Below are 13,808 nucleotides of genomic sequence, written 5' to 3'. Positions count from 1 at the left end.
GTTTGAGCCTCAACTGCCCTCAGACAATTAGGGATGGGCAATAAATGCTGGCCAGCCAGCGATGCCCATGTCCCATGAATGAACAAAAAAACAATAAGAAGCAACAGGCATGGATTTAAAAAGCAATGCGCTCCCTGCCCCCATTTTGGGGGGGTTATCTAATTTTAAATCCAATATGTCACACTGGCACACGGTAAGAAAGTAAAAATGCTGCAATTTTACATTGGGACAGAATTTTACGGTTTCCCACTAGCAGGTTTGTAGGTGGGGATTGGTGGGGAGGGATGGAGAGCTGTGTGGGGGGGGGTGGGGGGGGGGGTTGTAAAATTCCCTGGGCGGCCTTCCCGCTGCCTTCCTGCCTGTCCCCACCTGTCTGCAATTTTTATGTGTGGCGGGTAAGGCCGAGGGAAGCCCGCTGATCCTCACCCCAATTGAAAGGGCCCCGGCCTCAATTTTTGAGGCTGATAGGAGTTCAGGGGCATCTCGCTCAAGTACCACCGTCCACATCCGGTACCCCCCCCCCCTCTGCTAGCCTGTCAGCCCCACCCCTCCCCACCCCTTGGGTAATCTGAACCCCAGGCTTTTCCATCAAGACCCCAGCCTCTCTCTCTCATCTCTCGGGCCTCACCTCCCTTGCCCTGTGAGACGACACCAGCATTTACCTGGACTCTGGGGGCTGCTTGTAGTCTCAGTGCTGGTCACTGCTGCCACTGGTGATCTTAAAATTTCTACAGTGCAGAAGGAGGCCATTCAGCCCATCGAGCCTGAACTGACAACAATCCCAACCAGGCCCTATCCCCGTAACCCCACAATTTACCCTGCTAGTCCCCCTGACACCAAGGGGCAATTTAGCATGGCCAATCCTCCTAACCTGCACATCTTTGGACTGTGGGAGGAAACCGGAGCACCCGGAGGAAACCCACGCAGACACGGAGAGAATGTGTTAATTCCACACAGACAATGACCTGAGGCTGGAATTGAACCTGGGTCCCTGGCGCTGTGCTGATGCTGGGATTAGTAAGTAAATAAAGTCACCATTGTTCCAGCAGCATAGGCTGCTCTCTCCTTTGAGGGAGAGAGTTGACTGGTGGTGATTTAACCTGAGGGTTACCATGTTTCAGGTGAGGGGCAAGGTTGGGAAGTCGGGGCCTTCATGAATGACCTCAGCGAGTACGGGAATTGAAACCGCGCTGGTGGCTTCACTCCACATCACAAACCAGCCAACTGAGCTAACCAACCATCTCATCGTGGGTCGAACATCACACTTCCCCTGCACCCGCTCCTCTGACTGCAGCCAATGATCTCCTGGGAAATGCAAAAAAAAAAACCAGCAGAGAAACCAAAGGACAATCAGGGGAAAAATGCTCTTGAAAATTCCTTTCCGACAGCCCCTCAGGCGATCAGAACCAAGCCAAGAAATCTTATGGACTAAGTGTTATCTACAAAACGACTTATATTCTAGACGCCTTTAATAGTAAAGGATACAATCTACATCAGACTAAAATATACACTTGCCATTAAAATATTCACAATCAGCTCCACATTATACATAATAGTTGTCAATGAATTTAAGACTCAAATCTATTCTCAGTTTGTTCAGACGATTCACTCACTCATAAACAAAAAAAGGTGTCGAAGAAAGGAGCAGCATCTGTCAAACTTACTCCAGTGAAGAGAGGTGAATTGTGGCTGTTTTTGGCTCCCCAGCCTGATCGTTCTCCTGAGGGGAGAAGTTGTACGAAGAGAAAGCTTTGTGGAATTTCTTCTGGAAATTAAGCAAAAAACCTCCAAGGTTTCAGCTGAAAGCTATAATCTGCATTATTAACATTCAACTATGACCTTTTGCATTCCACACTTGACGTTGAAATTATGTTGACAAAATTAGTGCTAAATTGTTCCATTATGGACTTCATTAGCTCTGTCTGTGCTTGTTCGGTCTCCTCAGTGCCCTTCGGAAGCAGATAGTAGTGTTTTTAGATCCCATGAATGCCACAATTTGGTTATTACCTAGTGATGCCTCAACAGACACCCAGTGAGAAAAAGTTTACAGTTTCATATGATGAAGGGCAGCAATGATGGCACAGTGGTTAGCACTGCTGCCTCACAGTGCCAGGGTCCTGGGTTCGATTCCCGGCTTGGGTCACTGTCTGTGTGGAGTCTGCACATTTTCCCTGTATCTCTGTGGGTTTCCTCCGGTTTCCTCCCACAGTCCAAAGATATGTGGGTTAGGTGGATTGGCCATGCTAAATTGCCCCTTAGTTTCAAGGGGACTAGCTAGGGTAAATGCATGGGGTTATGGGGATAGGGCCTGGGTGGATTTGTGGTCGGTGCAGACTCAATGGGCCGAATGGCCTCCTCCTGCACTGTAGGATTCTATGACTCTAAGGAGCAGCGCTCCGAAAGCTCATATTTCAAAATAAACCTATTGGACTTTTACCTGGTGTTGTGAGACTTCTTACTGTGCCCACCCCAGTCCAACGCCGGCATCTCCACAACATGGCTCCATTTTTAAATACATTTAGGGATTTAAATGCATCAATTTATTGTTGTGAACTGTAATGGGGTACAGCTTACTGTGTTCTCTCTACCCATGGGACATTCTGTCTCACATTGAGCCACTGGCAGAGGTCAGGTGTTACTGCAGGGGATAACGTAAGTAAAGTTTAAAGTTTATTTATTAGTGTCACAAGTAGGCTTACATTAACACTGCAATGAAGTTACTGTGAAAATCCCAGGGTTGCCACACTCCGGCGCTTGTTCTGGTACACTGAGGGAGAATTTAGCACCTAACCAGCACGCCTTTCAGACTGTGGGAGGAAACCAGGAGCACCCCAAGGAAACCCAGACAGACAGAGGGAGAATGTGCAGACTCCACACAGACAGTCACCTAAGCTGGGAATCGAACCCAGGTCCCTGGTGCTGTGAAGCAGCAGTGCTAACCACTGTGCCACCATGTCACCCTACAGTAGATTGGTCATCTGAGATCATTTGCTCTCACATCTGGCTGGCAGCAAAAATGATATTGAAAGAAGCTCGACGGGACTCATGTGCTCTCTTGGCTCTGAATTTATGCAAGCTTAATAGACAGCATAAAAGAAAATATTTTTATATCGTCCAATAGTAATGAATATAAAAATGAATGTATGATTGAATTGTTTCGTTTCTTTTTTTTCTTTCCAAGAACCATGAAGACAAGGAGTGGAAATTTGCCCGTGCAAAGCTGTGGCTGAGCTATTTTGATGACAAATGCACTTTACCCCCACCGTTTAATGTCATCCCTTCCCCAAAAACCATTTGCTATCTCTTCACGAGTCTCAATAAATGGATCTGCTCTCACACCAGTGCTGGGAAGGTGAAACGCCAGAACAGCCTCAAAGTAAGAAATCTGTCAATCCTAAATCATAGAATGCTCAACAAAATAGGAAAGTGATATTTATAGAATCTTAAAAATACGCCATCTGTAGTCATACTTGCCCAATAATGTGATGCTTACTTCTGTTTAAAGCAAACGTCTAGAAATAGAAACACATTTGTAATGTTAGACTTATCCTATCTTATACTTGAATAATAATACCAAAAACTGGGGATTCACTCACCAATATTCTGTACAGCATCCAGTTGTGGTAAGCTGCCAGTTTCCTGAGACCTTGCAGAGTGTAGAGGGTGGCACGGTGGCACAGTGGTTAGCACTGCTGCCTCACAGCTCCAGGGACCCAGGTTCAACTCCCAGCTTGGGTCACTGTCTGTGTGGAGCTTGCATGGTCTCCCCGTGTGTGCGTGGGTTTCCTCTGGGTGCTCCAGTTTCCTCCCACAGTCCAAAGATGTGCAGGTTAGCTTGATTGGCCGTGCTGAATTGCCCCTTAGTGTCAGGGGGATTAATAGGGTAAATACGTGGGGTTACAGGGATAGGGCCTGGTTGGGATTGTTGTCAGTGCAGGCTCGATGGACCCAATGGTCTCTTTCTGCACTGTAGGCATTCTAGGATTCTGGTGTGAATTGTGTGTGTCTCAGTGCCAGATTCACTACATGCGTGTTACATGCTGGATAACCAACACACAACTGCAGATTTCACTTCGGTCAAGGATTATGTCTATCTCATTGACATGTATGCACAGCCAAGTAAAAGACAATAGCTGGAATTCTCTGACCTCACCTGCGGCTGTGATACTCCAGTCCCACTGCAGTGAATGAAGTTTTGGCTGAGCGCCAAATTCTCTGTTCTCGCTGGCAGTGGTGGTGGGATGTATGACATCGGAGCATTCCGGCCCATGGCTCAAGTAAGACAAGACGTATATTTATATATAACATTTTATGTCCTAAAGACATCCCAAAGCAGATTGCAGCCTGAGTTACTTCTGTTATCTAGGCAGATGCAGCAATTTGTACACAGCATTCCACAAATAGTAGATGATATGGATAGTTTGTCAGTGACGTTGGTTGAGGGATAAATGTTGGTTAGGCCACCAGGGGAATTCAGATAATGGCAGGGAACTTTTATATCCTCGAAACCAGCAGAATGATTATTGGTTTAATATCTCATTTGGATGGTGATAGCTCAGACAATTTGCCTCAGTGCAACACGAAAGTGCAGCTTAGATAATGTTCTGAAGTTCTGAAGCAAGTCTTCAGAGTCATGAGTTGTACCACTGAACCAAACTGGAATCAAGTACGCAAAAGCCAAAGATGGAGAGGGGAGGATGGTGGCACTGTGATCCTGGCAGTGACACTGGGATCGTGCACTCAAGTGGGATCAGAATGAGGGAAACACATTTACATGGGGCTGTTGGAAACCGTACCTCAACAGCTTCTCCTTGGACACTGCCTGCCAGTCCTACCAGAAACTCTGGTCGCTGGCTGTCCTCAGGAGGAGTTTTAACAGCACCAGGTTAAAGTCCAACAGGTTTATTTGGTAGCAAATGCCATTAGCTTTCGGAGCGCTGCTCCTTCGTCAGATGGAGTGGATTTCCACTCCATCTGACGAAGGAGCAGTGCTCCGTAAGCTAATGGCATTTGCTACCAAATAAACCTGTTGGACTTTAACCTGGTGCTGTTAAAACTCTTACTGTGTTTACCCCAGTCCAACACCGGCATCTCCACATCATGTCCTCAGGAGGGCACTGCTCTCTCCTCCACTTTAATCTATAAAATAAAAAAAAGAAATCATTGCCATCCTTCGGGGTTCTTAACCATTTCTTTTTGTGAACTCCAAGAGGCTGCTATGTCTAATCTCACTGGACATACTGACTTCCAGCGTTGTGTTTGGTCCAGAGTGGGCCAGGGAAGCGGGAACTCCCAGCCCAATCATAGAATACCTACAGTGCAGAAGGAGGCCATTTAGCCCATTGGGTCTCCACCCACCACAATCTCACCCAGGCCCCCACACATTTACCCTGCTAGTCCCCCTGACACTAGGGTGAACTTAGCATGGCCAATCAACCTAACCTGAACATCTTTGGACAGTGGGAGGAAACCGGAGCACCCGGAGGAAACCCACACAGACACGGGGAGAAAGTGCAAACTCCACGCAGACAGTGACCCGAGGCCGCAATTGAACCTGGGTCCCTGGCGCTGGGAGGCAGCAGTGCTAACCACTGTGCCACCTTGCAGGATTTCCACATAAGAGCCACACCACCCTTTTTACAGCACCAGCTACCATATTCTAATAAGTGAAGAGTTTAAACGTCCCAAAGCTTCTTTGAAAAGCTACGGAATGAAGGTAAGTCCATAAAGGGATAGGTGGGTGAGGTAAGGGGATTGGGGGGGGTGGGGGGTAGGATGTGGTCGGGGGTAAGGATGTAGGGTAGGTGAGGAAATACGGTGGTAGCGGGGCAGGGTGGTACGGTCAGGCTAGGTCGGAGGGAAATTGGAGCATCAGGGGACTAGTCAGGGGTCAGAGGGAGGAATCTGCTGGTGAGATTGGTTCAGGGAAGTTGGGGGTTTGGGAGTCAGTGGGTAGTCAGGGTGGTGGGGTGGGGAGGGGGGGGGCGTGGGGGGGGGCGGCAGGTGGGGGAGTCAGCTGGTGATGATGGGTCTGGTTTGGTCGGGGAGACCGGTGGGAGTGGAAGGGTCGGAGGAGGTAGTAGAAGGTTGATGGGAGTCTGGTGGTAAGGTAGGGTCAGGTTGGTTGGGGAGGGGGATGAGGGTGGGGAGAGGTCAGTTGTATAATTACTCAAATCAAGTTTTAATGTGTCTAACGTTTCCTGAGTAATCATCCAGGAAAATAAGATGCAACTATCTGAAGTCTCCAACTCAGAATTGGAGACCCTTCCGGAGGGTTCTGGGGAGCAGGGGATTTGCCCATCGGAAGTTCAGTTTTCCTGGGCGATTCCCACAGAACCATTGTGTTGGGACTTCCGAGAGTTCCATGGTGGAACTTGGGGGCGATATCTGGAAGATGTGGACCAGTAGGTTTTGTGGTGTCCTGCAATAAGTGGTATTGGGAATGTTCCTTATCCCCATGTTTAAACTGAAAATTCTATCCAAGAATTGATGTTAATTACTGCATTACTATTTTTACTGGCATTGATGGGCTGTGTATTTTTTTAAGATCTTTCCCTGCTCCATACAAATAGAATTTAAATTCTCAACAGCACTCATGGAGAAGAGGCCAAGACCCTGAGGAAAAGTATCTCTAATGAACTTAGTTTTAATCCGTCACAAAATGGCATTTATTAACTGAGCTTAACCAGCTGGGGTATAATACATGACAAGGAAAATCAAGAATTCCAGCTGCGGCCTCACCAATGCCCTGTACAGATGCAGCAAGACATCCCTGCTTTTATATTCTATCCCCCTTGCGATGTAGGCCAACATCCCATTTGCCTTCTTGATCACCTGCTGCACCTGCAGACTGGGTTTTTGCGTCTCATGCACAAAGACCCCCAGGTCCCTTTGCACAGTAGCATGTTGCAATTTTTTTCCATTTAGATAATCCAATTTTCCATTATTTCCTCCAAAGTGAATAACCTCGCATTTGTCAACGTTATACTCCATCTGCCAGATCCTCGCCCACTCACTCAGCCTGTCCAAATCTCTCTGCAGACCTTCTACGCCCTCCACACGATTCACTTTTCCACTTATCTTTGTGTCGTCTGCAAACTTTGTCACCCTACACTCAGTCCCCTCCTCCAGATCGTCTATATAAATGGTAAATAGTTGAGGCCCCAGTACCGATCCCTGCGGCACGCCACTAGTTGCCATCTGCCAACCAGAAAAGCACCCATTTATTCCGACTCTCTGCTTCCTGTCAGATAGCCAATCCCCAATCCACGCTAACACCCTACCTCCAACAACCGTGTGACCCAATCTTCTTCAGCAACCTTTTGTGAGGCACCTTATCAAACGCCTTTTGGAAATCCAAAAACACCGCATCCACCGGTTCCCCTCCATCAACTGCACTAGTCACATCTTCATAAAAATCCAACAAGTTCGTCAAGCACAACTTTCCCCTCATGAATACATGCTGCGTCTGCTTAATCGAACCATTCTTATCCAGATGGTCTGCTATTTCTTCTTTAATGATGGATTCCAGCATTTTCCCAACTACAGACATTAAGCTAACCGGCCTGTAGTTACCCGCCTTTTGTCTATTTCCTTTTTTAAACAGCGGCGTAACATTAGCCGTTTTCCAATCTGCCGGCACTACCCCAGAATCCAACGAATTTTGATAAACAACTACTAACGCATCCGCTATTACCTCTGACATTTCTTTCAGTACCTGGGATGCATTCCATCCGGGCCCGGGGACTTGTCCACCTTCAGTCCCGTTAGTCTACCAAGCACTGCCTCCCTGGTAACATTAATTGTATTGAGTACCTCTCCTCCTACCAACCCTCTATTGTTAATATTCGGTAAACTATTTGTGTCTTCCACCATGAAGACCAACACAAAAAACTTATTTAAAGTTTCAGCCATTTCCTCATTTCCCACTATTAAATCCCCCCTTTCATCCTTCAAGGGTCCAACATTCACTCTTGCCACTCTATTCCTTTTTATATATTTGTAAAAGCTTTTACTATCATTTTTTATATTTAGAGCTAGCCTAGCTTCATAACCTATCTTTCCTTTCTTTATCGCTTTCTTAGTCATTCTTTGTTGTTTCTTAAAGTTTTCCCAATCTTCCGATTCTCCACTATTTTTGGCCACTCTGTATGCATCGGTCTTTAATTTAATACTCTCCTTAATTTCCTTCGTTATCCACGGCTGGTTATCCCTTTTCTTACAGTCCTTCTTTATCACCAGAATATATTGTTGCTGAGTACTGAAAAGGATGATCTTAAAAATCCTTCACTGTTCCTCAGCTGTCCTACCTACCAGTCTGCTCTCCCAGTCCACCTTAGCCAATTCAGCCCTCATCCTATCGTACTTCACTCTGTTCAAACAGAGGACACTGGTATGGGACCCTACTTTCTCCTCTTCCATTTGTACCAGAAATTCGACCATATTGTGATCACTTGATCCAAGAGGGTCCTTCACAAGAACATCCTTAATTCTACCTACCTCGTTACACATTATCAGTTCTGTAACATACTGTTCAAGGTAACTATCCCGACAGCATTCTAAGAACTCTTCCGCCATCCCACTCCTTCCAACTTGAGTCAGCCAATCAATATGCATCTTTATAACTAATATGTTCACTATCAGCAACAACAACATGCATTGATATAGTGCCGGTAACATAGCAAAGTGCTTCACAGAAGCAAAATCAGTCAGAAATTGATACCATGCCAAAGACAGGGATGTTATGAATGAATGACTAAAGACCTAAGTCAAGTAAGGAGCAACTTAATGAAGCTCCTCTATTGGATAAATGTTGGTCTGAACAGCAAGTTAAACCACTCTTATTTTTTTATCTCCTCACAAGGAATGGAAGACCCTCAAGCATAAGCGAGATCAGAACTACCAAAAGGTAATGTGTTGCTTGGTCCATCGTTACCTTACGGCTATGAGACAGAAGATGCACAGCACAGACCAGGCGACAGAAGAGAACCTGAATGAACTGCGTCAGGACCTCTCCAAGTTCCGCAATGAAATGAGAGACCTTCTTGGTTTCAGGACAGCAAAATACGCCATGTTCTATTCACGGAACTAAAAAAGTATTGCAGGTTTTATGGGACTTGATGCTAACATATGTGTTACAATCATGTTCTAAGTATCACACTGAGTGAAATGATTTCCTTGTCATCACCCTTTATTGTCAAATGCTTATTGTTTAATCAAGATTCTGTTTTATGCAGTCTATTTTTGGAAGTTTTGGAGCAGAGATACATGGTCATTATGAAGTTAAAGTTTTAAAGCTTATTTATTAGTGACACAAGTAGGCTTACACTAACACTGCAATGAAGTTACTGTGAAAATCCTCTAGTCGCCACACTCCGGCACCTGTTCAGGGATACTGAGGGAGAATTTAGCCTGGCCAATGCACCTAACCAGCACATCTTTCAGACTGTGGAAGGAAACCGGAGTAGCCGGAGGAAACCCATGCAGACATGGGGAGAACGTGCAGACTCCGCACAGACAGTGATCAATGCCGGGAATTGAACCCGGGTCCCTGGCGCTGTGAGGCAGCAGTATATTGCTGCAATTTCTAATGTGTTTGAATAGTGCAACACAGGTAATTGTGAATAATTTATGATAAATAGATACTGCCATTTTGTCATTGAGAAAGATGCTTCTGGTATTTATTTCCCTTGAAGAAACTTTGAATTCTTGAATATACTGTTGATTCATCATTGATTAGACTGGATGTTCCAAAAAAATCACTTCAGTAACCCACAAGGCAAATCAAAGATATGGGGGATGAAAACATCCCTTTCATATTAGTCACAAACACATTGACAAGTTCCCATGAATTCTTATGCAATCTATTTTAACAAAGGCATCAGCTGATTTGACAGAAACAGGTTAATATTTTCATTAAAATTGCAGACAAAGAAATTTCAAACGAATGTTTACCATCAGGACAGCAGAGATGCATATCTGTGTGCACTACTAAGTATGGGGCGCTCAGTGTTAGTATATGCTTCTTTTGTCTTTGCTTGCCTTTAAACAAAATTCGAAATATATTTCTCCCCTGATTTCTTGCTCCTGGGGCGAGCGATATCAGAACTGGGAAACTACATTTTCACAGGAAGTTTGATAAGTAGTCCGGAAATAAGCAGTAAATTTGAATCTTCAGAGTTGATCCAAGCACTTATCTCCTGACAGTAAGTTAGTATAATGGGCAGAGTCAAGGTATGTCAAAACATGGTGACAATCATTAATTTATTGGGCATTGTCTGAGCAATTTACATGCGACTGGACCTGGCAAAGTATGAAGCTACTCTGAGACCTTATGGAAGTTTAGCGACAATTGTGGCTAAGAGTAGTAGAGAGCAGAAACTCTGTACTGGGATGATAGTGCTTCAGGGTTTTGAAGGTGCCTGTTAAAGATTTGGAACTCATCTTTCTTCTGTTTTGGTGGCATGTCAGACTCCAGTAGCAACGGGGGAATGAAATTCACCATATGCTCAGACATAAAATGGGCCGTATGGCATCTGCCATCAGTTATAGCCTTCATCCAGTATTCAGTTTCACTGAAGTTTTGTATCACTGTCCAAGTCAGATTTCACCCATATAGAATCCGATGATGACGTACTGATGTATAACAATCCAGAAGGGTGAATTTTATAAGACAGTTGATACCTAAGCTAGAAGAGAAGGAATTGGATGTGATTTGTGACTTTAGTAATGTAAAATTGTACAGAAGAGTTTACTGTCTTCAATGGCAAAATTCATATAGTGCACTCTGGGATGTATTTCGATGGTTGACATTTTATAAATGCAGATTATATTTTCTTCCAGCTTAAGAATGAAAAAGTTATCTAAGCCTTGATGGTGAGATATTCCTGTCTTTACTGACTGAAGTAAAAATAGATGTGAGTGTTAAATGGGCAATACACTTGCGTCAACTTTTTTTTATACTTGGAGAAATTAGGATTTGCACTTGAGTCAGAATGTGTGATGAATCTGTAAAGAATCACATTTGAAATGCCAGTCTATTTAAATTGAAGAAAAAGGATGTAAAATCATGGACGATATTAATATTTAGGTTGAAATTTAGTGATATCTTATAAGTAACTTGATAATAATGAAAAAGTACTTTATGAAGACAAAACATTTCTGCAGCAGAATGTCCATGTCACATTGCTGCAGGTTACCTACTTTCCAGGGACAGGAATTTAACGATCATTCAAATTACACTTCATGTATTTTCACCTATCTCACATGATCCATATTAAAATCATTTAATGAAGCAGCACAAACAGAAGATGATCCTGCCATCAGGTTGACTCCTTGAAACAGCTATCTAATTAGTTCCATTGCCCTACTCGTTCCCCATAATCCACCCTGTAACTTTTCCCCCCAAACTTTGCAAATTTTTCCTTCCATAACTCTGTACTTCCCCCATAACCCTGTAACATTTACCCATAACTCTGTAATTTTTCCCATAACTCTGTTACGTTTCTCCATAACCATGTAACATTTTCCCCATAACCCTGTAACATTTTACCTATAACTTCTCCCTCCATAACCCTGTAATGTTTTCCCCATAACCCTGTAATTTTTCCCATAACTGTTACATTTCTCCATAACCCTGTAACATTTTCCCCATAACCTTGCAAATTGTTGCTTCCATAACTCTGTAAACTTCCCCCATAACAGTTCCCCCATAACCCTGTAACATTTCCTCCATAACTTTGCAAATGTTTCCTTCCATAACTCTGTAAACTTCCCCCCATAACCCTGTAACATTTTACCCATAACCCAATAACATTTCCCCATAACCCTGTAACATTTTCCCTCATAACTGTAAACCTTCCCCCAAAACCCTGTAACTTTATTCCCCATAAAGATTAATCCAACTCCCTTTTGCAAGTTATCATTGATCTGCACATTTCGTCAATCTGTTTATATCCTCCCGAAGTCTTAGAGGGCTACCAACTGCAAATAGGGAGGTAAAAGTGGTTTAACATGGTAGAGGGTCCACATAACTACTGAGCAGATTGCCATGTTTACTGCACCATTTGAATGGGAGGAGAAATGAACCCTTCGGACCTTCATGCCTCTCATCTGACTACGCACATGACACGATTATCTGACATAGTTCTTGAAATGGTGACTTTTGGGCATTCAGCATTTCCAAACAAGACTTTTTTTTATTAAGCAGCAGATACATTATGCAAAGAGTGACTGTTGGAGAAACATAAAAATAAAACACCAATTGCAAACAAACTAGTCATAAAACATCACCGATCATTGCTGTACTTCAACTTATTGCACTTAAGACCTATATAATCTATTACAATATATAAAGTACATAAGATAAACATAGGTTCAATTTCTGTCATCATTGTTATAAATAAAGAGACAGTTCCAAACTCAACAAGACTTTGGGGCTAATCATTCTGTTCAGACTTTGTTTCCTGCCGGTGGAAGGATTGGTATATCCATTGCAGACAGCCAAGCTCCTGGCAGCACTTTAGCTACACACATTTCACCAACTTTACATTTGAATGCTTCTATTTACCAGCAGAAAGCCACCTATCTGTTAGGAAGTGCACTTTGTAATCAGTTAAAGAAAACTATCGATAGATGATTTCCAGCACCATAAATAAAAGATAATAGTCTCTGCTGTCACTGTGTGTTTAGCATCGTCTGTTCTTCAAGTTGCTCAGAAACCTTTGGTTCTTTGATCTGTAGGGCACGACAAAGCTGTTAGGAAGCAGTCTCCCTCTGCCTGCTTCATCCACTTGGCCCATGAAGATGTAATTCAGTCCTGCAACAAGAGCAAGGAGGCCTTTAAGCAGAACTTTAATTTTAGAAGCTGTACAGGATAATTAATTGGTTACAAAACACATTTCATTAGTTGTACTCCGATCGGCAATTTATTTTGTGCATAAGTTTGATTATTGGGTAAATCTGAGCTGTGTGGCAGGAACCCAATCTCAAACTGAGGGGCCACAAAATTAGAAGGTTAGTCTTAAAGGGAATTCAACTTTGAGTTTCTTTAGGTCAGGAGCCATTTTTTCTTCCTTAAGATAGATGTGTGTGTTTTTTTATTCATTTGTGAAATGTGGGCATCACTGGCCAGCATTTATTGCCCATCCCTACTTGCCCTTGGAGGGCAGTTGAGAGTCAACCACATTGCTGTGGCTCTGGAGTCACATGTAGGCCAGACCAGATAAGGACGCCAGATTTCCTTCCCTTAGGGACATTAATGAACCAGATGGGTTTTTCTGATAATCAGCAATGGTTTCATGGTCAACAGTAGATTCTTAATTCCAGATTTTTTTGTTGAATTCAAATTCCACCATCTGCCATAGTGGGATTCGAACCCGGGTCCCCAGAATATTAGCTGAGTTTCTGAATTAATAGTCCAGCGATAATAGCACTCAGCCATCGCCTCCCCACATTTGTGAAATATGTAAAAAGAATTTGATTCTTGAGAGATTAAAGCAAGATACTGCGGATCCTGGAATCTGAAACGAAAACAGAAAACGCAGGAAAATCTCAAAATGTCTGGCAGTATCTGTGGAGAGAGGAAATACAGTTAATATATTGGGTAGGGTTTTATGGCCTCGCTCATCCTGAAATCATAAAATCCCGCCCTAGGTCAACAGACATTTCCATTGTCCCTCATCCACTCGGATTCCGTGGCGAGCAGGGCGGTAAAATTCCAGCCTTTGAGTCAGTGTGACTCTTCTTCAGACTCTTAATGGGTTCTGATTAAGTGAAAAAGCAAAGATCCGATCATCCACTTGGGTATT

At 43.8% G+C, this 13,808-nt stretch overlaps 2 protein-coding genes across 4 annotated transcripts in view; one reads left to right on the top strand and one right to left on the bottom strand.

Moving 5' to 3' along the window:
* trpc1 (transient receptor potential cation channel, subfamily C, member 1) overlaps positions 1-11,083 on the top strand; it is a 67,690-nt gene extending 56,607 nt beyond the window's left edge. For all 3 annotated transcript variants that reach the window (XM_078205695.1, XM_078205687.1, XM_078205680.1), the window contains 2 exons: positions 3,182-3,376; positions 8,864-11,083. In XM_078205695.1, the coding sequence (XP_078061821.1) occupies positions 3,182-3,376; positions 8,864-9,091 (423 nt within the window). In that variant the 3' untranslated portion in view covers positions 9,092-11,083. The remainder of the gene's footprint in view (positions 1-3,181; positions 3,377-8,863) is intronic.
* Positions 11,084-12,177: 1,094 nt separating this feature from the next.
* The window catches only part of LOC144487720 (procollagen C-endopeptidase enhancer 2-like), a 37,490-nt gene continuing 35,859 nt past the window's right edge, over positions 12,178-13,808 (bottom strand). Inside the window, exon 9 of the mRNA XM_078205797.1 lies at positions 12,178-12,817. Within this exon, the coding sequence (XP_078061923.1) occupies positions 12,687-12,817 (131 nt within the window). The 3' untranslated portion in view covers positions 12,178-12,686. The remainder of the gene's footprint in view (positions 12,818-13,808) is intronic.

This window comes from Mustelus asterias, chromosome 3, assembly GCF_964213995.1.
Source record: "Mustelus asterias chromosome 3, sMusAst1.hap1.1, whole genome shotgun sequence".
Taxonomy (NCBI): Eukaryota; Metazoa; Chordata; class Chondrichthyes; order Carcharhiniformes; family Triakidae; genus Mustelus; species Mustelus asterias.
This window is presented reverse-complemented; position numbering and strand designations above follow the sequence as displayed.